Genomic DNA, 24236 nt, shown 5'->3' with positions numbered 1-24236 from the left:
TCCTTTCCCTTTAGCCGAGGAAGGTTAAGATCCTCAGACCGTGGCACAGCAATCGACTACCATCGAGGCCTACAAGGCACTGTTTTGCTCCCTTGAGAGCCTCTCGATTTAGTTATAAGTTGTGACTCTGCTCCACACCCCTTCTCCCTTTTCCTTTTAAATCACCTGATCCCTCTTCCCCAGTGCAAGGTACCCAATCGGAACATTCTTCTGGTTAACATCCCTGCCTTCCCTCTTCCTTGAGCAAGACGTACGGTACAGATCGTTCGTACTGCCTGCAGCTTTCATAATGGTAAGTCGCCAAGAACTTCGTTATTTAGTTATACGTTTATTTGAGCGAAAGAAGCAACCATGTGGCCATTTTTAGGCGAGAAGCATGATGAAGAGATGCAGACAATATACATTCTGTGTCGTGGCTAGTTCATGCCTAGATGGATGCCGCGAAAATTAACACGGCAAATGAGATGTCAAGACGTGTACAAGCGCTGTATGAGGGTGCTCTAACGCGTGCATCGTTAGAATAGAAATGCTGTGTGGAAAAGTGAGCAATGTTACGGTCAAGCCCGTTTCCATCGTCACCTGCAACGTATAAACATGAAGGTTAGAGTAACACGCGGAGCGTCGCTTCCGCGGTCACCACACTCCATGCAGCACCTGAACACCCTGTCAGCGCTGCACCAGCTGCGATTAGCACTGCACCACTCGAACCCCTGCAGTGGCGCCTGTTCCCTTCAGCTGACCATAATAAATGACGCAGCGGAAAACTGCTGCCACTTGGTCTAACGCCAGTCAAGGCACCGAACAAGGTGGGTTGTCGTGCAGACGGTGCCGCGGAGGACAACCAAGATGGCGCTTGACTACTTCCGGTAAACGCGCGCATGCGCAGCAGGCTTCGTAAAATCTGTGTCCGTAAGCAGGGGAAGTGCAGCGGTAATCATCGAGACTCTGGGGTACTCCAAGGTACGCGCCAGGTGGGTCTCACGAAGCCTCACAGCTGACTACACAGAGCAACGAATTTCGATGGAGGCGAAATTCTAAGAGGCGCGTGTACTGTGCGATGCGAGTGCATGTTAAACAATCCCAGGTGGTCAAATTTATCCGGGGCCCTCCACTATGGCGTCCCTCATAGCCCGATTTGATTTGCGACGCTAAACCCCCATAAACCATAAACGAAAGAAAAGTCATTTGTTACGCGCTGCTGGAGAGTTTCGACGCCGACCTGGAGGCTTTTTTGCCTATGATAGCGGCCGGTGATGAAACCTCGGCTAAACACTTCAACAAGACAAAGACAATATGAAATGGCGCCATCCAAGCCCGTCAAAAACAAGAAATCTCCAAGGCGACCGTGTCGGCCGAAAAAAAAAACATGATGGAGTTCTCCTTGAGGAAGCGCTGCCTAAGACCGTGACAATACATCGGGCACTTAAATCAAAACATCGCAGAAACTAAAGCAGTCTTACCAGCCTGTCGGTAACAGGCTGGGAAGACTATGTGGGAGGACAGAAATCTACCGTGGAAAGCGGAAATGTACTGTGTGTGACCTGTGTGTGTCCGTCTCATTAACTGTCTACATGGGTTCGTGAGAAGTGAATAAAAGTAGACAAGCTTCAGGTCCATTAACGCAACATCCTGAGGCAGAGCCGCTTGCCCGGGCGTGCATCGTATAAACGGCCGTTATGGATAGCGTTCAGGCATATACTAGAAGGGAGATTCCCACCTGCTGCGGTGATCTGTGAAATAATCGGCGCTTTCAATGACGACTTAAAAATGCAGTCTTTAATGAGGAACCAGAAAGCGCACTGTTTACGCTCTCAAACCGGGCGTACCAATGCAGCTCTCTTGGCGTTTCCTTGGCGTCCCCGAGCAGTGGCACCGTGGCGGGCGCACGGAGAGATAGGCCTACGACGCTCTTTCTGTGCGACGTAGCGGCCCGCACCTCACTTCGCACTTTGCATCAAGCGGCCGTGTCACAGCTAATCTCTTCGCTTCTCATCGAACCTCAGTTGAGGTACATTTTCAAGTGTCACATGGAGCACCAGGCTGTCGTAGTGTGCAAATGAGTAAAAATCACTTAGCAGAAATTCTGTACATATGCCTGTGGTCATTATCCAGCAGATTTTTCATAGTGAGGACTCTATGTCTTATTAGCCACTGTCTTCTACAAGTTCTAATAATGATTATAACTTGAGTGACACACCGATTAATACAGGACAACGACAAAGCTCATAACACCATGCAACAAAAAAGTTGTTTACCCGCCGCATCTTATTAAGCCTTCAAACACTAGGAACCATAATGGAGTGATCAACGCCTGCACGGTGGCATCTACGCTTCAGTGCAACGCAAAAGTACGCCTGCAACGTCACACACTGTATTCCATTTCATACTTTTATGGATGTGTCTGTACGCATAGAAGAAACCTTCGCCAGTAATTATTAAGGAAAATGCAGCACTGGCGAATGATATGTCATCACCGCACTGCTATTTCCAGGAAATGAAAATGCGTATAAGAAATGTAAATGCAAATATAGTGTTTATGCGCGCGGTCAAATAATGAATTGGATTTCACAAGGTCAATGATAATCTTGAAAAGTGCAAAAAAAAAATGCCATTCACTCGGTGGGAGAAATGGATGGGTCAATTTGCTCGACGGCCTCTGGACATCCTCTGGAGGTGCTCGACAGGCTGTAGCGCTTCACATCCGTCAGGTCGAAAGGAGTCTCCTGCAGGCGGGCGCCTTTGGTCTCGGGCAGCTTGTTCACAAGGAGCAGGGCGCCCACGACGAAAGACAGTGCGCACATCTTGCTCGCCTTAGGATCGTACTCGTCCAGAAGGCACATGGCAGCTACGCCCACGAGGCTGGCGAAGTAGATGGTGGAAAACCCCGCTGCACGCACATCCGTCGTGAACAGCTCGAGGCTGTATATGCCGGCGAACGCCAGGTTGACGAGCACGGAGGAAAAGAGCATCTCGCTCAGCACGACCACCACGTAACGCTGGGAGGACAACTCGACCAGCGAGAGGGCAGAAACGACAGCGCAGCTGATAGGAAGCCCCAAAAGAAGGGTTCGCTTCCTTTCGTAGCCGTGCAGCAGGCGAGCTGACAGGACCAGGCTAAAGGCGCGCGGGATCACCAGGATGGCCGTCGGCCAGAAAGGTGGCGGTGGTGCCGGAGAGATGCCCTCATCCGCGCACTGGGAGGCCACGAACAGGATGGTGAACAGGCTCAGCAACAGCACCGAGAGCGCCAGAGTCCTCATGAGGAAGCCCGGAACTACTGCGGCCGGGGAGCCGCTGGCCACGGAAGCCACGGTGGCTCGGCGTCCCACGGCGGTGGCGACTGCGGCCTGCATCCTAGAGGCGCCCAGCCGACGCACGATGCGTTCCAGCTCTGCGTCGAAGCCCCGCACCATGCGTTGGCCGGATGACAGTTTGTCGCCGACGGCATCCCACGTGGTGAGCAACCACCGTGAGGACTCCCGAATGGCGTGGAAGCTGAGCAGCAGCAGCGACACCGGAATGAGGAAGGCGAACGCTACTGTGCGCTTGTCCAGTACGACGGCCCTGAGCAGGCAAGGGGCGCAGCCGCAGACGACGGCCGCCAGCATGCTAGCGCAGATGTAGTGGGCCCTGCACGCCAGTGTGGCCCGTTGGCGGTGCGTACACTGATACGGCGCTCATCGCTTTATACATTTTATCTCTGGAAAACCAATATATATTTATGGCATTCGTAAAGCCGGATTGGGGCTTCATGCACAGCGCCGACTGGGGATTGCCTACTCTTATTAAAATTCTCTACTCCAACGTAATTTTGCGAAAAGAAAAGTAAAACACATGAATAAGCATTCCTCTTGGTTCCTTCGATAGTACATCCTAGAAGTTAAGTCTGGTGAGCGGATCTTGTGAATTCCTGTGTGCGAATTCTCAGATTCTGGCGCTACTTAAACTGCCTTTTTATTTGCCCTGATTGCTTAGCACAAACAGATCCTCCTTTGTTTTGGTGACAACGAAGCTGACAGGCATAGTTAACTTGAACTCGGTGCTAAAAAATACAAGCGACAACATGAAGCTTCCTGGATGGCTACCACTATTTTACGCGAGATTCAGAGAGAGCACTTTGCGGTAGCAAGTACAATATTGTTTATTCATTATTATTTTTCGTCCCGGGTAGAGCATGCGCCAGGTAACTATGCGCTGCCTTGGATTTTCGGACCACTTATACAGACGCTTCGCAGTGACGTGACGCGTGAGGCCACTGCATGCTGATGAATTCGAACGGCGCGGAAAACCCGCTTTTCCTTCCTCCCCTTTTCTCCTCACGCTTCTCCGCGTTACGCCAAAGCCGCGGGGGCAGGTGCCCTAAACAGCTTTCGCTGCGAGACAGCCGACCTTTTATCCTCGCCAGTGACCTCGAAGAGGAGCACGGTGGCAACGAGCGAGAAGCCGCTGAGCGACGCGGCGACCGCCATGCGCGACAGAATGAGCTGCAGGAACGAGCGCGCAAACACGGTCACGGTGGCCGCGACCACCGCTGCCACGGCGCACGTCAAAAGGATCGGCCTGCGGCCCACGCTGTCCGCCATCTTGCCCAAGAACGGGGCGCACACTGCGCCTCCCAGGTATGTGCACACACGCGCGGCCAGCACCAGCCACGCGCTGGAGCACACCAGGTCCCACTCGTTGAGGGCAGTAAGCACGCCGTCGGGCAGGTCGTAGTCCCATGCCTGGCACGGCAGCTGCTCCATGGAACATGCCTCACCAGGGCACCCGACCGAGGACGGCGCACTGGCCGAGGTCGCCGCTGCATTGACGGGAGGTGTGAGAAGCGCGCAGGGACACTTTTTCAACAATCCTAGCCCCTTATGCAATGGCGGCGAACGCGGCAGAGGAAGAGAGCATTCAATGCACGGAAGCTTGGACGTTGGGCCGATCACCCAGGCTGGCTTGGCTGCAGCGAGAATTGGCGTGGGCGCTCTCTACTGTGTAGTCACTTTGACCACGTAGTTCACACCACGGCTCTGTGAGGTACAGGTGCGGCCAGAATAATACGGAACACGCGCGTACAGCGAAACCAGGAGAAACTGCGTTTTAGCGCCCTATCAACGCAAGAAAGAAGTACCTGGCTTTCTGCGCGCCGCAAGAGTGGCCGCCACCGAGCCCACTTCGTTGCTGCAATCCCTTGCGTTACCAATGTCCCGAGAGATGATGATGATAATAATAATAATAATAATAATAATAATAATAATAATAATAATAATAATAATAATAATAATAATAATAATAATAATAATAATAATAATAATTGTTTATTTCCATGCATGATGGAGGAGTCTGCGGGTAAAAGTCGCTTCAGAAAGAGAGCGACTTGACTGAAGCCCGGAGCCTCCTTTACAAGGCAAGCAACGACACAAAGGAAAATAGGCATGAATAACAATTGACTTCAAAACAAATATGTGCACAACGTAAGGGAAAAAAGACACATCTTGAAAAAATTTAGCGCGACACACAAGGACAGAAAGAGTAGACGACAGCGCTCGTGTCGTCTACTCTTTCTGTCCTTGTGTGTCGCGCTAAATTTTTTCAAGATGTATGTTAACCAACTCGCCCAATCTGCAGTATTGTTAAAAAAGACACGTGAATGAAAATGAAAAAGGCCCTTCAATTAATTAGGAAAGAACGACTAACAAAAAATTCACCTGCCACTTGAACCGTCACCAACTCGCCCAAGCTTCCATTCTGGCAAAAAATTCACGTAAGGCTCGTACATGAAGAGTATAGAAATCAAGACCTGATTTACGAAACGAATTTAAAAGTGTTGGCATATTGTGTGATAGTTTCTGTGTGGAATAAATGGCTCGTGGTGTGACCACCTTCCACTGTTCTATGCATCTTGTGACGTAAGAATGGGTGTTCCTTGCAAGATTAGGTAGTTCGTGAAGAAATTTTAAATTCTCTTTTACCTCCTACTTGAAAGCTTGAGTCAACTTGTAATGATAAAGGTTAACTACGGGTATTTATTTGTTTTAGGAAATAACTCTGATGTGTGGGCATTGTAAAGTAAGTTGAACTCGAACAAATTTTTTCTGCAGTATGTGTATTTTATCTAGAGTGGTACGTGATGTGGTACCCCAGACAAACAAACAATAATATACCGTAGAAAAAAGAGGGTGTTATACACGAAAACCTTTACTCTATGCGGTAATATAGTTCGCAGCCGTACCGTCATACCAACCAGACACGATAACTTTCCCAAAAACGATTCTATATGTAAGTCCCAAAGCATATTATGGGTGAAACTAACTCCTGAGCTGAGATCTCTCGGACACCGCCACTAGGTGCTGCCTTCCTCCAAGCTTGCTGAGTTTAGCGTCGGTAACGCTTGTCGAGCACCAGGTTATTTGCACCAAGGAGCGCAAAGAGCATTTCTTTGCCGCTAACCCGTTACGCTTACACTCACGGGCGCATACAGTCGAAAGGTGACACGTAGATGCCTTTCACAAGAGAAAAGTTATCCTCAGTTTCGTCGTGAAAATGCTGTGTGGGGCAAAAACAATACTTGCCCGGTCTGAACTGCCAAAATTCACTTTTACTGATATTTTAATTTACTACGCCCATTTCTTGTTTTAGGACAGCTTATTTCAGGAAAGATGGCCGGGCATTGTTGAGCTTCGGTGACCCCTCGGGCCCAGCCCACTGCCAGAAACTGTATCGCTGGCAGCGAGCTGCGCAGAGCAACCTCCCATCACTCCTGATGTCCCGACCCTTGCCCCGTGGGCTTGGGTTTGTTCGGGAAGTCCAGAAAGACGTGATTAAAGTCGGCTCTGGTGCTAGGACACAAGTGGCAGTGAGGAGAGGTTTCACCGCGGGTTATAATGAAGAGAAGGAAAGGGGCCGGAACTGCGGCCGTTTGAAGTCTGCACCACAAAGCCTGGTCACTTTTGGGAAAAGATTTATGCGGTGGATTGTGCCTTAGGCGGGAATTAACAGGGTGAGGTCGGGCGATCCCTGGCACTGCAATACGAAGGCAGGTCGCTCTCACTACGATTGAAGAGTGCTCGGGCGTGGGTGTGAGCGGCGCGTTGCCTGGGTGTTCGATGTGTGCAGGGGCCCTGAGGGGGCTGATGAGGCGATTCGGGGGAAGGGGGGGGGGGGGGGGGGATGATGCTAGGATTGTTGCAGCCAGGGAGTGGGTTTTGCGACTGGCATAATTACTAATTGCTGTTTTGGAATAGGAGAAATATACTCAGCGGAGGAGCCTGCGATTGCTAAGGCAATTGCTGCATCTCCCGCTTCCGGGGAATCTCGCAAATTTGGAATGGACGCACTGACTATCGGGTTTTGGAATCCGTCCACGACGGCTTATGGGAAAGCTGGTCTGTTTGAATATTTGGCCGCGTCTACGTAAACTGCCGGAGCATGAGGAGGATAGTTCAGGATTTTAGGATTTTCAGGATTTTATTTTTCTTTACCATTGAGACACGAGGAGGGGCTGGGACTAGTGGCCTTTGAGAGCCGGACGGAGGTCCAGCCACCTCGTGTACTGAATCGACAGCAAACACAGAAAATAACAGAATGAACACCTTCAAAACTAAACAACCTATTGTACAAAAAATGCACCGAGGTAAAGCAGAATGGAACAAAGCAGAGCTAGCACTAAGAAAACAAACTTCACAAGAAGGTGGAAGGTATTGTCTAGCTAGAGCCGTTGCATTACCTAAATTACACCGAGATATAAAACGTATGGCTACAATCATTGTAGCAAATATTTCTACAACAATATTTCTTTGAAAGGTTTTTTGAACGCCTGCTTAGAAGACATAGTTAAAGTTAACAGTTTCAGAGAATTTATTAAGCATATCTACTGAATGGAATGCAGACAACTGTTTTCCATATTTTGTTCTTAAGTGCAAGTCGTTTGGCGTGTCTTAACTTGTGTCCACTATCATTTCTATAACCCTGCTGTACGTACATTTTTTCTTCGTGTATGACTTGAAGAAATTTCATGTAGCAAACCTGGTCGGCGCGTAACATAGAATACTGCTGAAAAAGCCGACCTGCTCTCAAATTTGCATAAGAGCCTTGATAATTTGAGAACATGTGCAGGAAGCGTTTTTGCAAGATTAAGAGCTTACTTTAAATGTATTTGCTTGTTTTGTCCCATACCAATGTCCCGTAACAAAGTTTCGAGAAAACAAGGGTGTTGGACCGCTGATTTTTTATCCACAGTGGAATCAGATGTGCTATTCTGTATATGATACCTATATTCCTAGAGAGTTAACTACATAGATAAGAAATGTGCTTATTCCAGAATGATTTTCCCTGAAACCAGACGCCCAGAAATTTCTCTTCCCTTACTTTCTTGTGCAAAGCCTTGGCTCTAGCTTCCCATCTTTCTCGATAATGCTCCGGGTGGGTATGCTTTCCCTCTAGCTACATTAAGAAACTTTATGAGCAGAATATCCGTTAAGCTGTGATGCTGCTAGGCCTGAGACAAAAAATGGGTACGTGTCGTCGACGCCCTATAAGCTCGTCTAGACAGAGACAGTTTCTTACGGTATTTCTGGGTAACGCGCATAAAAAGTTCTCCGTGGAATGACTAGTTCTTCGTAGCTCTGCCCTAGTGGGCCCTAATACTAGGAAGTGTGTCGTCCGCGGAGCGCAGCAGTCGGGGCGGGGTGTTCGACGGAGCGATGACAAGCGTCGAGGAGTGACCGGCAGCAAGAGCAGTGACCCCGCAACGCTCGGGGCGCGGAGAGAACACGCGCGGCGTCTGGTTCTGGGTCTCGCTTCGTGCGTTGCTTTCTGCCGAATCGCTTTGTTTTACGGCCGTGTGCCATGGTGCAACGTTCACCAAAGAAACCTGTGGAGACACGGTGGGTCAAGCGAGACGGGGCACACTTCTACCGCGACGCTATAGCTGTTGCAGCTCGTCAAAAGAAGCGAGATCCTTGTTCCGCGCCTCTGGGGACTGAGCAACGGGTATGCAGGGGGTGACACGTGAGGTTCTTGATGACAGCTTGCTCTGGCCTTGTTTATTTTTCCTATTTATATGTGCATGTTTTTGGAATCAAACTTCAGTTGTGAGTAGCGCTCGTCCTTGAGTGTCTCGGCTTAGTCCTCGTGTTTCTGCGCAATTTTTTTCAGTATGCATATCAACCAACCAGCCCTTCTTTCTTCTCTCCTAGGTACAAGGAGATTAGTGATTTCAGTCGGGCAGCATTTTTTTATAATTTTGTTTATAATGTTGCTTGTATGCCTGACCAGTGAGTTTTGGTACGCTTTATTCGCTTGCGCTAAAATATTTTGCTGAATTCGCCGTGCGCCGATTTATCTCCATTTTGTATCGCCGTTTTCGTTCATAACTGCCCACTGAGAATAAAGCTGCCAACATCTTCGGTTTGTTTCTTTTCTTCAAGTGCTGGTTGCGTAGCTCTGTCAGCATGAAATGTGAACGAATTACGCAGGCATGTTTGGTCGTAGCTGTGTCCCTGCGCACACTTTCTTTCGTGACGACTAGCCACATTCTAGAGAACTACGACCATTAGGCGCGAACTGTCACCGTCTGATATATCAGGTAAGCAGATGGTGCCTAAGCAGCAAAATTTTGATTGGTGTTTTCTTAACCCCGCCAAATATTGCGCCGTGATGACAAAGTTCACACACAAATTGCGGCAACGGGAGTGCCCATAGCGCTCCTCTTATAGGCAGTGCCCTTTCGTGCCGCCCTAAGCTTTGCGCCTCCGCGAGATGATGTTCGACATGCAAAAAAAAAGAAAAGAAAGAAGCCGCTGCGGACACCTGAAAGTGAAATTGTGGCCTACGGGATTTGGCATGCCTGGCGGCCGTCTGTAAGGCAGGTGCACTTTCTCGCCTCCGCTAGGTTCGATGAAGGCGAAAATTGGCCGGCGTCGGAGTCTCTGTGGAACCTCCGCCTGCTGGGTGTGGTTTAGCGCGATTTGCTCTCTTACCACCTCGACCAGACAACGGTCCCGCTCTACCCCTGCCCCTCTCCACTTGTACGGAAGAGCAGGGAGACGCCGGGCGGAGAATGACTCAGCAAAAACGAATAATTGCCGGTGGCTTTGCTCAGCTATGCCCAGCGAGAGCTACAGTTCACGCAGTTTATCCACATGGCACCACACGGGGCTGCGGCGGCGACCGAGCTCTGACGTCATGCGCCGCGCACCTGCTGCCATTCTCCGGTTGCCGCGCATGCGCATTCACGCGCGGCGCCGGCGGGCGTAGTCGGGCCGGCCGGCACCTCGCGCAGCGGCGGCGAACTCTGAAGTCATGCACCACGCACCTGCTGCTCCTCTCTGGTTTCGCGCATGCGCACTACCAGCCTCCCAGGATCATGGCGAAATGCTCGACTGGGTAGCGTAGTGTAGCTCTCGCTACAAAAGACATTGACAACAGCAGGCCTACTTACAAAACATACAGCCGCCCAAAGAACTATGCAAGGCTTGAGGGAGCTATTCCTTCTTGCATTGCTCGGGAAGAGCAACCTGGGCCTCACACGCCCCGCAGGTAGCTGTGTTGGAAAGAGCGGCCTGCCAGCGCAATGCCGCATCTCTTAACCGGTGCGCCGGTAGTAGTATGAGGAATGGACGCGACCAGCAATGGGACACATTTTGCTTAGTTGCGTCTTTGGAATTAGAATTTATTTATACACACTGCAGCCCTATTGGGCTATTGCAGTGGTGGGTGTGAACAAAACAATGTACAGAAACATGGAGCACATGCTCCTTGATGGCAAATATCCGAAACAATATGACTGAAATGCAAGAAAAACGGTAAAACTATTCATTAGCCGCTAAAAACAGCTCTAAAGGAAGAGAGCGAGTAGAACCAGGTAAGGAATTAAATCATAATTGTAATCGATTCGGGAGTGAAAGACAACGGACACATAATTTGGACAGAACCATATTGGGAATAGATTTGCGAGTCAAAAATTGATCGCTCTTAAATTTTTTCACCCTTAATGCGGGTTTGTCCATTCCCGACAACGCCTAATATTGTCGGTGAGGTCATTCAACGCCATGGGCGGTTCGTGTCTTTTACAAATGCACGGTCTAGAAATTGTAAACTAGAGCATTCGCTCAGCATAGTTCATTTAAAGAAAAAATGATGGTCGATTTGCGTAGTTCTGCAAAATGCGAATTAGGTGCGCCAGCAGTTCTGTTTCCCTTTCGGTTCCGGAGTTCTCATCCAGTCTTCACGGATGGCAGTTGTTAGGACAGCGATAATGGGTTAACGTCCATATGTGCGGAATTGGTCATTCTCTACATTCATAGATCCCTGCGAGTCTTCCTATCCCACCTGGCGCAGTGGTGAAGGGGTCAAGCGATGCGTCACTGCTCTTCTATGGCAGGTGCTGCCATCGGCGCGACTTGGGCTGCTTGGGTTGGGCTGCGATCAAAGTTGCTCTTCGAGACGCAGCCTCTCACGATTAGTTGAGCTGCCGCCTAGCAGTGTGGGCACGCTGCTCACCTGCCACAAAACAGCCCTCAGAGGAACAGAAAAACACGCATTGGCTAAATGTGGGAATGTCTGCTATAATTGCTAGCGCACTAGGACGCTTCCAAATAGCTACTGCCCTCTTGTTGATAATAAGTGGGAGGGGAGTTTTTGCTGATTAACATTCCATTGCTTGGTTTCCTGAGCAGGAGCGTAGGCATCTTGCCAAGTTTTTTGCCAAGGAACAGTACTCACTAGCATCTCGAGCGTAGGGAAACCTGTAGACCGAGCACCTGTTGAACCGGCCGGCGTCGGCGAGGGGTATGGAGGCGTTCTTCCACGCCTGAGCGCTCTGGCTGGCGAACTCGGGCGGCTGCTTGCACCAGTGTTCCGCAGGTGGCGCCAGCATACGCATCGACTCGTAGTGGAAGGCAAGCGCGCCCAGGGAGAGCTGTGCGCAGGCCAGGATGCGCAGCTGGTGGGTGCCCTGGCCGAGTATCTCGCTCGTCGAGGCATCGGGGGTGGCGGCGCGAAGCGGCTGCACGTCGCCGAACGTCACCGAGCTGGCGCCGCGGGACTTTCGCTGCGGCGAGAGCCGGGCGCCGAGCGCAGGAGACTGCGCCATGCAAGAGACGGTGCAAGATTGCATTGTTGGGCTGGTTGTGGATCAAGTCCTGTTGAGAAGCGAGAGCTTGCGGACGGAACGAAATTACGCGAAGAAAATAGGGCCCAGAGGGGCAAGAAATAAAACGCCTAGGTCAGTTGTTGCAACTTGACGATGATGCATATGCTTCGAAATTCTTGAATTTGCTAAGTTCTTTGTCGATCGCATTGCTTGCAATGCAAGACGCGGTCACATTGCTCTAGAAAGAATGCGACCACGTGGAACAGTTTCTACAGCGTTTAAGATTCTTGTCGGTGTTTCAGGCAGGTTATCTGTAACGTCCGTCGTCAATGATAAATTGAGCACGGCGGACAGCGACAGCAACCTATATCGCCGACCACCGAGAGCATTTGCTGTCATCGCTGCTGTCCAGTTTTTTTCACCTGAAGGCAAGAGTTCATCCAGTATTTATTTTTAGAATTCTGTTCAACTCTGCTTATCTCCATTATTGCCTGGTTGTCATCACCACTAGCAAAAATAGAACTTCTTCGTCATACCAACTACTTTTGGCTACTTGCGGTTCCAGAAATCTACAGGGGCAGTATTTCGTCATTTCCCGTTCATCTTTTTCCCGCTCAACCATCCACCATTCACAAAGTAATTTGCAGATGTGGTGCCATATGCAAGGATGGTAAGTGGCAACAGGTAGATAATAAGGTACTGCGAAGAGGATAGTACAGTTGCGGCCCCGGTCCGATGAGGATGATGACTAATTTATTCATAAGTGAAGGGAGAGCTTTGGCCAATCAGCGCCTTGACACAGGGTGCACAAGACGTTGCCAAAGAACCATTCTTCAAGCGTTTCATCGCAACGAGGTCGCGCACAACACCTAGGGGAAAATGTATTGATTGAAAATGCGGTGGGCCGCCGCGGTGGCTCAGCGGTTATGGTGCTCGGCTGCTGACCCAAAAGACGCGGGTTCGATCCCGGCCGCGGCGGCTAGAATTTCTTCGGAGGAGAAATTCTAGAGGCCCGTGTACTGTGCGATGTCAGTGCACGTTAAAGAACCCCAGGTGGTCGAAATTTCCGGAGCCCTCCACTACGGCGTCTCATAGCTTTAGTCGCTTTGGGACGTTAAACCCCATAAACCAAACCAAACCAAAATGCGGTGGGTACAAGGCGCCAGTGGGGATCGAACCTCCCGCACACGAGGCGGATTAAGAAGCAGGACTGTTGGCTGAGCACGCTACATGAAAACAGCGTCGCACTTGTGGCTTTCTCATATCGTGCCGTCGCAGAGAGGGTTTGCTCGAAACTGGCATTTAAAGTCGAGGTTAAGGCAACATGAAGAAAAAAGCATTACTGGCATAAACTCAACAAAACCTCGGAACCTTTACTCATTAATTTATGCCAAAAGGCAAATTTGAGCAAGAAAAAAAACTAAACATGAGAAGCGAAGGTTCTTGTGTTGTTGTTTTTTTAAGAAATATTTTCTTCTCTGCGCATGATCGCTGATATGTAAGCCAAGATTAATGCAGAATGCTTAGCGCTTCTTGATACAGGTGTGAAAATAAATTTGGTTCGTGAGAGTGGACAAAGTACGTGCACTGTAGACTCTACACATCTGCACATGCACTTTCTGGGGTGTTTTCTCAGCGCCAGCTGTCAAAGGAACACTGAGGAGAAATTGAAGTTGGCCTGTCTCGATAAACTACGCAAATCTAACGACTAAGAGACCACTTTCACCGAAAGGAGCTTTTGTATGCTAGAAGAGACCAAAAAGGAAAATAAAGGTGTCTTCATCTCCTATTTCGCGAGTCAAATAGGCCAGACAATTTACTGTCGCGTCCAGTAAAATAATTGGGCTTAGCAGGAAATATTATAGAGTGCTTTGATGGGGCTCAAGCCTATTTTCCGCTTCTGGAGTAGCAGCTGAGAGCAGTGCTTATACTGTGGCTGGCATAAAAATTGAAAATTGGTTTTTGAGGAATGGAAATGGCGCACTGTAATTGTCGCACATCTCGGTGGACACCTGAACCGCGTCGTAAGGGAAGGGAGGAAGGCGGGAGTGAAAGAAAGAGAGGTGGGGTAGTGGAGGGCTCTGGAATCATTCCGACCACCTGGAGATCTTTAACGTGCACTGACATCGCACAGCACACGGGCGCATGCTGTGTTCCGATGGAGCAGAACGCTTTAAGGCCCGTTCACACTTGCGAGTCGTACAGGTCGCGCGACCGTTTTGGTCGAAAAGCGACAGTATAGCAAACGGTTGCATCGGTCGAAAAGCGACAGTCGCAGACCAGTCGCTCTCTGCTCGATTTTCCAGCCTCGGAGTCGCAAACCGTTGAACCAATCAGCGAGCGAGCCAAGCTTTCGGCAACGACACCGCTCGCGGGCGAGTCGGGCGACGAACTGCGCTGCTCCGTGGCTGCCCTAGTCGTCACTAAGCCTAGCCAGTTTCATATCGATGCCACAGCTGAGGGCGCTTCGGATCCTGGCCAGCGCTAGTAATTAAGATGCTGCTTTCGTCACTGGTTTATTGTGAACCTAGTCTCATAATAATATGAAGGCATACTCGATTTCCGCGAGACGCCTTCTGCAGCGGGACTCGCAGACAACAGTCGAGCAGCAGCAGCAAAGCGGCTATGGGAAGAAATTTTCTTGTGTCGCAGTTATCACTTCTACCAGCAACTCAGCCAACGACCCTCAAAAATGATTAATTTTTTACATTCCTCTACCCAAGGGCTTGGTATGAACGCGATCAAGCAATACTGGCGCATTTTCCTGACGCCGGCGGCCTGTATACTGCAGGCTGGTAGGCCGGCCCTGCTGGGAAGCGCGCCTCTGTCATCATGACGCTTGTACGACCGCGTGCAGATCAAAACCGCCGCGACACCCTCCTCTTCGCTCAGGTCGTCGTAGTACATTGCCAATAGGAGCTTACAGGACCGAGCGCGAGTGCAGGAGGCGCGGCCAAAGCAGACGGAACTCTCGAAAGCGCGCGAACAACGTCATTCCCGAGAGTTTTCGCTCCAAACAAGAATCGAACGAGAAGGCGACCCGCAGGTCGCGCTTGCAAGTGTGAACAACGGTGTCGTCGAGCTACTGCCTCGTCTCAAGCGACTGCCTGGTCGCATACCCTTTGCGACTCGCAACTGTGAATGGGCCCTTACGCTTCTAACCAATGCGGAGGGAGGGTCATGATGAATACAAGGGGGGGTACTGCGCACAAAAAGACAAGTACAAGAAGATAACACAACAAGGGTCATGAAGGCGAAAACTGTCCTGCGGCATCAGCGTCTCTGAGAAGCCTCCACCTGCTGGGCGGTGGTAAGTGACGGGAGTTGTTTTAATGCGCGATATCATTAGGAGCCTCCACTTGTTGGGGGCGTTTAGGGGGTTTACCTCTTTACATCTGCCGAACGTCATCCTCTCCCCTATTCACTTTTAAGGAGCCTTTAATAATTAAGCACATACTGTCGTCCATTAACAAAGAGCTTCACACGCGTTTAACTCGGGAACAAAAAAAGATAAAAGAAGACCAATTGTTGCTTCGGATAGAGGAGGAAAAAATGAACCTACAAGCCAAGTTCGATGTCTGTAGGTTAATTAGTTATTTAATTATAGGCAAAAATGTCGAAATTGCGTCGAAATAGCGCGGAGGGCGATATGGCGACGGGAACGGTGTGATGTCACATCCACCGGAAGTCGTCACGTCATAGTGAAAATTGCCACAGAATAGTCGGAAAAACGTCGGATTTGTGTCAAATTAGATGGGAAAATGTGTAATTAAGCGTAATTAACACTTAAGATCCGTGAAAGATGTACAATTTGGGTATCGATATAGTCACGAGAACGGTGTGACGTCACATCCACCGGAAGTCTTCACGGCATAGTGTCCTCGGCTTTCGCCTCTGAACACTTCAGTTGTCAAAGTGTCCACGCAACCTTTAAAGTGAGAGGGAGAAACGGTAGACGCAGAATGGCTCAGCAGAAACAAAAATGACTAAGAAAACTAATCGGACAACCGCAGGACTACGTGCAAAATATGCATCCTCCCGAAGAACTATGTGTGCTAAAACGAGCCATGCAGGAGCTATTCCTTCTCGCACTGCACGCTAAGAGAAACAGGTCTCTCACAAGCCCCACCGGCGGCTCACAAGCCCCACCAAGTATGAAAAGCAAGATTCTTGAAAAGTGTATATGCCTTTGACTCAAGCTTGAGCAGAAATGAACACGCTAATCATGGCGTTCACTTTTATAAAAGTGATCTTGCTCGATTAAGGATAAATCACTCAAGGATAAATTTACTCAATAGGAAACTCACTCCTAGCCGGGATAGCAGCGAAGACGTCGTGTACGGGGTCATAAGCTTGTCGTCCTGCACCTCCGCGGGCCACTCTTTTTGTGTGCCACTCGCCTGTGGACTAGGGCTAGCCGTGCCGGAGGCGTTCCTGGAAGGCTGCAAACAACATAGTGGGAGGCTTCTGGACCAAGCGCAATGCCAAAAGACAGCGTAATAATCTCCTCCCCGCATAGTTACACGGCAGCTTCTCTCTTCAGCTAGACTCTAGCGGTAAGCAATGAACTCTGGCATATTGCGACATGGTTGTGACGGCAGTCTGGAAGTCGGGAAGACGGCGAAAAGACTTCCAAAACAAACTCTGTACGGGGCTGACGCGCGCCTACAAAGAACTGAATGACTCGGCGGCGGCTTAGCAATAAGCATGCTCGGCGGTCAGCGAACAGAACGCCTGCCGCTCAACTTAAGGCTGGCCAGGAATCATCGAGATCAGGCAACAAGACAACTAAAGCAATCTGAAACCAAGTGGAAGCAGTTGTGCGTGGCTCAGATCATTCCAGACACAAAACGAATGGTAAAGCCCACTGCCAGCGGCTTTGATGTGAACTAACAGTAAAAGGTTCGTGGCAATATTGAGCATGGAAGAGTGCGCAGCGTAGCGCCCCCCCCCCCCCCCCCCCCGCAACAATGGCCACTTTGGAAAAATTTTTCAGGGTTTCATATCCTTTTTACATGGATGCCTTAACGTACGTTTCATGCACTATTCGGCAATTAAAGAAAACATATTTATTACTCCGCCTTTGGAACAGTTTTCAACATCATGGTAGCAGACGAAAAAATTCCACAGAGACACTTAAGACTGCTTATGTGTAGGAATTCGAAAGTTAGCAGTACTGTCCCTGGGTGCGTTGACTCCTATTCACACACGCGCGCGCGTTTAAATGCAGCCCGACTGCAGTCGAGTTCAGCAGCCAAGGACACCACCCGGAACGCTGAATGACGAACGGTTGCATCACACTGTCTGGTACGAAAATCGTTTTTTTTAGGAAAGTGAATGGCGCAGTAATTGTCTCACTCGGTGGACACCTTAGCCACGCCTTAAAAGAAGTTAGTGTGTCTGGGGATGGATGGAAAACTTTATTGGGCAAGTGAGTTTGGACCGTACAAGGTCTCAGGGCCACCGCGGAGTCATATAATTGAAGGCGCATATTTCATCGCTTGGAATACCTGTCGCAAGCTAATCCCAAACTTGACTGGCACACATACGCAACGAGAAATCGTATGACACCACTCGGAAAGCTGTACGACAAACGGCTGCGTCACAGTTTTGACGCGAATGTTGTCGGGAAAACTGCAGCCATATTATGGTTGGCTGTGGGTAGTATATACAGGATGTTTCACCTAAGACTTTACATTATTATTAAAAATAGGCTTTCTGACCTAGAAGAGCGCTCTTTTCGGCATAACATTGTCAGGGGTCAGCTACATCAGAATGCAGCTAAGACGTGCTTACGGCTAGGGTCCAGCCGCCGCGGTGTCTCGAGTGGCTATGGCGCTCGGCTGCTGGCCCGAAAGACGCGGGTTCGATCCCGGCCGCGGCGGCTGAATTTCTTTGGAGGAGAAATTCGAGGCCCGTGTACTGTGCGATGTCAGTGCACGTTAAAGAACCCCAGGTGGTCGAAATTTCCGGAGCCCTTCACTACGGCGTCTCTCATAGCCTTAGTCGCTTTGGGACGTTAAACCCCATAAACCAAACCAAACCACAGCTAGGGTCCTTAATTACTGAGAGGCGTGTAGCCTACCGTAACTAAAATCCATATCAGTTTCTAGAATTTCGAATACACGGTTACCCTCGGCTCCGTGGCCCGACAAATTTCGCTTACATCACACCAAAATGCATGCGCGTTCGACAAGCTTGCAGGCAAAGCAATCTCTCCAGTGCACGGAACTCGCCGAAATAGCCAAAATTTGCTGGGCCACAGCGGCGGGGGTCACCGCATTTTCGAAATGCTAAATTCTAAAAACTGGTATAGGTAGTACTTACGGTGGGCTACACGCTGCTCAGTAATTAAGGAGCCTAACAGTAATAGCTAAGAAGTTAACTATTCAATACTACTTGGCCACACTGCTAGTTAGCTCGTCTTAGCTGTATCCTTACGTATTTCACCGCTGACAATGATATGCCGGAAAAAAGCTCCCTTCTAACTCAAAAAGCCTATTTTTAAAAATTGTGTAAAATCTTAGGTGAAATGGCGGCGCTACGGCGACCGCGTTTCGATAGAAGCGAAACGCAAAAGGCGCACGTGTGCAGTGGGATGTCAGTGCCCGTGAAATATCCCCAGGTTGTAAAATTATCCCGGAGACCTCCACTACACCACCTTTTTCTTCTTTCACTCCCTCCTTTATCGCTTCCCTTACGGCGCGATTCCTCTACCGACATAAATCAGACAATTACTGCGTCATTTTCTTTCCTCAAAAACCAATTTTTCGGCTTGCTGTGTGGCATAGGCTCCATAATGATTCACTCTATTGTAGCGAAAGCTACATTGGCCACGAACTTGCGATTTCGCGGTGGCGGTGCTCCGTGGAGGCACAGAGACCGACCTTGGTGGTGGTGGTGGAAAACATTTATGTACAGGTATAATACAGGAGGTTATGCATGAGCTGACCCAGAGGGGGCCAGCCCTTACAACTACTAGGTGGAGGTCCCTAGTTCGGGACCCCATTGGCATCAGCTGCCGCCCAGGCTCGCCCGACCAAGGCCCGTTGGGCCTGCAGGTCAGAGCAGCCAAGCAGGGTCGCCTCCCAGTACTCCCGGGTTGGGTTGGGGTGAGGGGGGATAGCAGGGTTGGAGGGGCAGGCCCACACCATGTGGTAGATGTCCGAAGACTTCTCCGCACAGTGCGGACAGCTGCCCGAGAAAGAAGGGTCGAAGTGTTTCAGAGCTGCCGGGCACAGCAAAGTATTAGTATACAGGCGGAGCAGAAGCCGCTCCTCCGCCTTTGACAGACCTTTACACGGGCGGGGATAAAGACCATGGCCAGATTGATAGAGTAAAACGATGTCTTTGAAGGTGTAAGCTGGAATAAATTCGAGTTCCTGATTGTCAGGGTCGGAGGGGAATGTCCGGTGAGAGAGCGCGCGGGCGGCGGCGTCAGCTGCCTCATTTCCCTCAAGGCCCATGTGAGCGGGAGCCCAAACGATACGCCGGTGCGCGGGGTCACCGGTGTAGACGCTGTTTTGAAGAATGCGGTAGGCTAGATACCGTACCCAGCCCTGCTCGACGTTCCGACAAGCCCCTCGCGAGTCGGAAATAATTGTTTTTGAATTGGAATCAGATGCAGCCAACGCAATGGCGACCTCCGCGTGTGTTATGTCACGGGCTCGGAAAGTAAGGCCGTTCACTGTTTTGGATTGGTGGATGACTGCGGCTGTGTACCATCCCCCATGGTGGGGGCCTGAGGCATCCACGTAGAATACGCCGGGTTTCGATCCATAGTGGCGGGCCAGGGCTTCCGCCCGCGCCAGGCGCCGGCCATTATGGTCCTCACGGTTCATGTTCGCGGGAAGAGGGCGCACGTGGAGGGCGCATCTCCACTGGGATAGAATACGTACGCGCTCTTCCATGAGAGTGGTATGTTGGATGTGTAGTCGGGCAAGGAGGCGGCGACCCGACGATGTCTTCGAGAGACGTGTGTATTGGTTAGTCAAGTGGGCTTCCCGGAGCTCCCGAAATGTGTTCACCATGCCTAGCCCCAGGAGGCGCTTGTTGGAGGTGGTCACGGGGAGGCCTAGAGCCCGCTTAATAATTTTGCGGAGGATGACTTCGAGTGAATCCTGGTCTTGTTTCCGCAGGTGGAGGTATGGAGTCGAATATAGAATTCGACTGGTTACAAATGCATGCGCCAGCCGCAAGGCGTCCTTACATCGTAACCCCCCCGCGCTTGTTAGAAACCCGGCGGACCAAGCGGCCCACCTGGTCCCTCACTTGACGGAGTTTGGCCAATGTTGTTTCTGACCGTCTGTCTTGATGTATAAAGAGCCCCAGTACCCGGACTTAGATATTTTCAGGGATTGGACCTGTCTCGAGAGACAATGAAATTTTGGCTGTGCACTTTGGTGAGGGGCGTATGTGCACAAATTCAGACTTTTGGGTGGAGCATTGGAGGCCGCAGCGGCGAGCATAACGGTCCACTGTGGTCGCCGCCTCCTTGAGCCGTTGCCTACCAACCGCCGGAGCTAGCGGACACCGCGCGCTCACCGCGCAATCTGGCATGACGTCACACCGGGCGCCTCGCCGCGGAGCCGCCGCCGCCGTTTGGTATGACGTCACACCGCTTGCCTCGTCGTTGCGCTCGCCCCCGCTCGCTTCGCCAGTTGTGTCGCATGCCTGATAACATGTGGGAGGATTGAAAAGGAGAGCTCGCGTGCGCCGCAACCAGACTAACCTGGAGTTGCAATCAAGATTAACCAAGGCTAACCAAGCTATGCCCCAGCTTTCGCTACGTATATCCTGGCATAGCCGAGCTAAGCCAATGCCATTTTTTTTTCTGGTCATCGCTTGTTAGATCCAAACCTAGAATTACCTTGGCGTCTTTGGATCCCGAATTTATAATTCATGTTTTAAGTGAATCATCACGTCCTGCGTGCACAGGCCCGGCCGGAACACGACCATCTCGTGCGGCCATAGGTCATTCTGCTCCATGAAGAACGTCAGTCTGGCCTGAATCACGCGTTCCATAAGCTTTCCTATGCACGAAGTTAAGGAAATAGTTCTGAAATTTTCCAGTTTGGGTGGTTTAGCCGGTTTAGGTATTAGCCTCAAGTTTGCAGTTTTCCATTGCTGAGGCAGACGGCCGCTAATCCACGCCTCCTGCAGGTATTTGGTGAGCGCTGTTATAGACGTGTCGTCCAGATTCCTTACTATTTTGTTCGTATGTGTTAATGGCGCGTGTTAGTGCGGGGCGTGGGAGCCCCGCATGCGAGGAACCTCTCAAGGCGGTTGCTGGGTAGAGACTGGGGTTTATTTCTTTAGAGGGAGAGAGAGAGGGGGCGAGTGTACATGAATGCACTTTCGCTGCTGTAGGAATGCAGACGGTCACGGTAAGGGAATTGGGAATGCGTCAGTCGACGGGGCCGTGGGGACCAGATGCCGTCGGGGGAGACGCCTGCTAGCTTTTGTGGGTGCTAGCTTTTGTTGGAGCGGCCGGCCCGCGCTTGTTTCTGGGAAGCGGGCGGCGAGTATGCGCGGAGGAGGCAAGGGTTGCCGGAGCGGCCTGGCGTCGCTTGGTCGACGAACACAACAGTATGCCCGTCAGGATCGGGGGCCGATCGTTTCTTTAAACTCAAAATTTCGGCCCTGACCTCCGCCTCCGTGATGGGCGCATCGAGAGTCCAGTTTATTGCGGGAGTGGGAGAGTTGTCGAGTCTTCGAGAATGTTAAAAAGCCTTTAGTGTTAAAGCCTTCGACAGTGTTAAGCATGCGGCGATCCTTGCGGGGCCTCAAGACATAGGAGTCGGCAAGAGGAGGCATAATTACATCAAGGATTTCCTGTCAAACAGGCCGCTAAAACTAAAATTTCAGGACCTAGAATCCCCCTCGGTCCACTGGAAAGTAAGGGTACGCCGCAGGTCTCGGTGCTCCCCCTTCCTTCTTAACGCGGCGATGAAGGGCCTTCCCGCGGCTCTCAAGGACATAGAAGGCATAGAATTTAGCATGTACAGGTGCCGTCAAAAGTAAATGGAAGGAAATATTAACGAAAAAATTTAATCATTGCCCGCTCAATTCATGCATCCTTGAATACATATGTGCAGACTAATTGTGATTGTGTGAATTGCACTGTGCACCAACAAACACGGACCATTATGCCTTAGATTTAAAGATATTAAATTTTTTTCACAAAGTCGCCTTCCATTTACTTTTCGTGGCGACTGTACGCGAATGACGTTAACCACTGGATGAACAATCGCAGTGACGGTAGCATAAGAGAGCGCCTGGACTTTTGTGTGAGAAATGAGAGTTGGCATAACTTTTGCGACCGAAAACAAGAATTAAAACGGTAAGGAGTAATGCAAGTCACCGAGGGACTTACCTTCGGCGGCGTCAGTAACGACGAACTTGTATACGGTATGGTATACTTGTCTTCCGGCACTTCCGCGGGACTCTGCGATCCTGCCGCCTCTGAAGTTGGGCTACTTGCGGCGTGGATGATCTTGCGAAGCTGCAGTGAAAGTCAGACCCAGGCTGCTTAAACAAGCCCAACCTCAGTCAGGTTAGGCAGTCAGGTTAGGCCGATTTCATATGCAAATTTTCAACTCAAATTCTTTAGTAACCAATGAAAGCGTCATAAGCCTAGTCGATCTGGCAACCACTCTAGTAATTCAAACAGAAAAGTGCGATGTTGGTCGACTAAAGGGCGGAGCTGCAGGAACTGTTTTTGCAAAGAAACGCCTGTCATTAGATTTTTAACGAGTAATGTCATTCCAGCTATCCTAGAAATTTTTCGGAGATTCATCGGTTAACTCAGGACATGGTTCAAGTGTAATTAATGGTTTTTGAAGGATTGGACTGACAACGTGGTCCATGCTCCGGCTTAGGCTGTACGGAGGCTATAATTCATGGCAGGATGTAGTACGGTGTTGTATGGCATGGCGCAATAGGGAGTGGTTTTGCAGGCTGCGGTACGGCACTGTATGATATGGCACGCTGGGCACAGTACTGCACGGTATGGTATGGTATGGTATGGTATGGTATGGTATGGTATGGTATGGTATGGTATGGTATGGTATGGTATGGTATGGTATGGTATGGTATGGTATGGTATGGTATGGTATGGTATGGTCACCAGAGTAGTGCGAAGAAGCAGCACAGCGTGTGAGCTACACGAGAAGCAGGTGCATGCGAGGAGCCATGTTGTTGGAATAGGACAGCAAACGCAAGCCTAACGACTCAGATTTCTTCCCACCACCCGCCACATTAAATCAACAGTGCATTGGCATCGCAAAACGGTCTACCGAATCTGCATCTTTCTCCACTGAGATACGGCTGGTGCGGCCAAGCTTCAATACCGCTGTTTTAGCCTCAGCAGACGAACGACAAAGCCAGTCTGCCAAGCGACGGGTGCTAAAATGCTCGTTAACAACTGACTAAACAGAAAGTTAAATGTAATTTATTACTCTTTTATGACAAGATTGCTGCAGGTAATCAATATTCCGGAACCTAACTATGGAAACATCATCAGTTATAGAAAACACAGAGGACGCATCCCACGGTTCAGTAATTCGGAAAGGCCAGCTTAAGGTTTTTGAACGTAGAACTAAAAAAATAACAAAATGGTCAGTTCAATAAATGGTTCGAGAAGAAAGCACTTGGTATGCATCCAACAAAAAGGTAGAAAATTTCGCAACGCAACGTGCTGTGAAACAAGCAAGACCTCAAAAGTGATAAATATTTCATCCGTCTAGTACAGTCCTGCTCATTTCGCTGGTGTAATTCTAACTCAGCAGTAATAAAACCGTCTCTTTTAACTAAGGAATTATCGAGATTATCAGCATTGTCACCCCTTCGGCATGTGATTCGCCGAGGGAAAAGCAAGGCATATAGGAAAACACCGAGATCTCACTGCCGCCGTGGTTTTATCTGTGGCATCCTGGGCGATGCCGATGCTCTCCGAGGCCTTGTCCCGGACATCAGTCCCCTGCGTGGTGCTGCTCAGTCCACGTCGACTGAGTCTACTCGGCGCTGACGGAGCACTCTTGGTGCGCCGGCGAGCGGGCGTCGAGGTGCCGCTGGCCACGCCCTCCGCCGAAGCTTCCGACGTGCTGTCGTGAAGCGGCGAAGGTGTTCCGGACAGGTTTGCTTCGGACGACAT

General features: G+C 50.2%; 1 protein-coding gene across 1 annotated transcript; it reads right to left on the bottom strand.

Moving 5' to 3' along the window:
- Positions 1–2612: 2612 nt before the first annotated feature.
- LOC149365113 (solute carrier family 22 member 13-like) lies at positions 2613–24236 on the bottom strand. Its single transcript, XM_089568790.1, has 6 exons — positions 23988–24236; positions 22458–22586; positions 16390–16524; positions 11713–12073; positions 4390–4801; positions 2613–3630 (listed from the first exon to the last, which is right to left on the bottom strand). The coding sequence occupies exons 1-6, from the start codon at positions 24234–24236 to the stop codon at positions 2613–2615; spliced, it is 2304 nt and encodes a 767-aa protein (XP_089424916.1).

Source organism: Amblyomma mixtum, chromosome 2 (genome assembly GCF_055824585.1).
Source record: "Amblyomma mixtum isolate Tamu chromosome 2, ASM5582458v1, whole genome shotgun sequence".
NCBI lineage: Eukaryota > Metazoa > Arthropoda > Arachnida > Ixodida > Ixodidae > Amblyomma > Amblyomma mixtum.
The sequence above is the reverse complement of the archived record's forward strand: the minus strand, read 5'-3'. Positions and strand labels throughout refer to the sequence as shown.

Excerpts from the sequence above, each read along its gene's own strand:
- LOC149365113 (XM_089568790.1), bottom strand. The coding sequence starts at position 24,236 with ATGTCGTCCGAAGCAAACCTGTCCGGAACACCTTCGCCGCTTCACGAC. Across the intron at positions 22,587-23,987 it reads CAGATAAAACCACGGCGGCA|CTTCGCAAGATCATCCACGC; the intron begins GTGAGATCTCGG and ends CTTTCACTGCAG. Across the intron at positions 4,802-11,712 it reads TCCCTACGCTCGAGATGCTA|CGGCGACCTCGGCCAGTGCG; the intron begins GTGAGTACTGTT and ends CCGTCAATGCAG.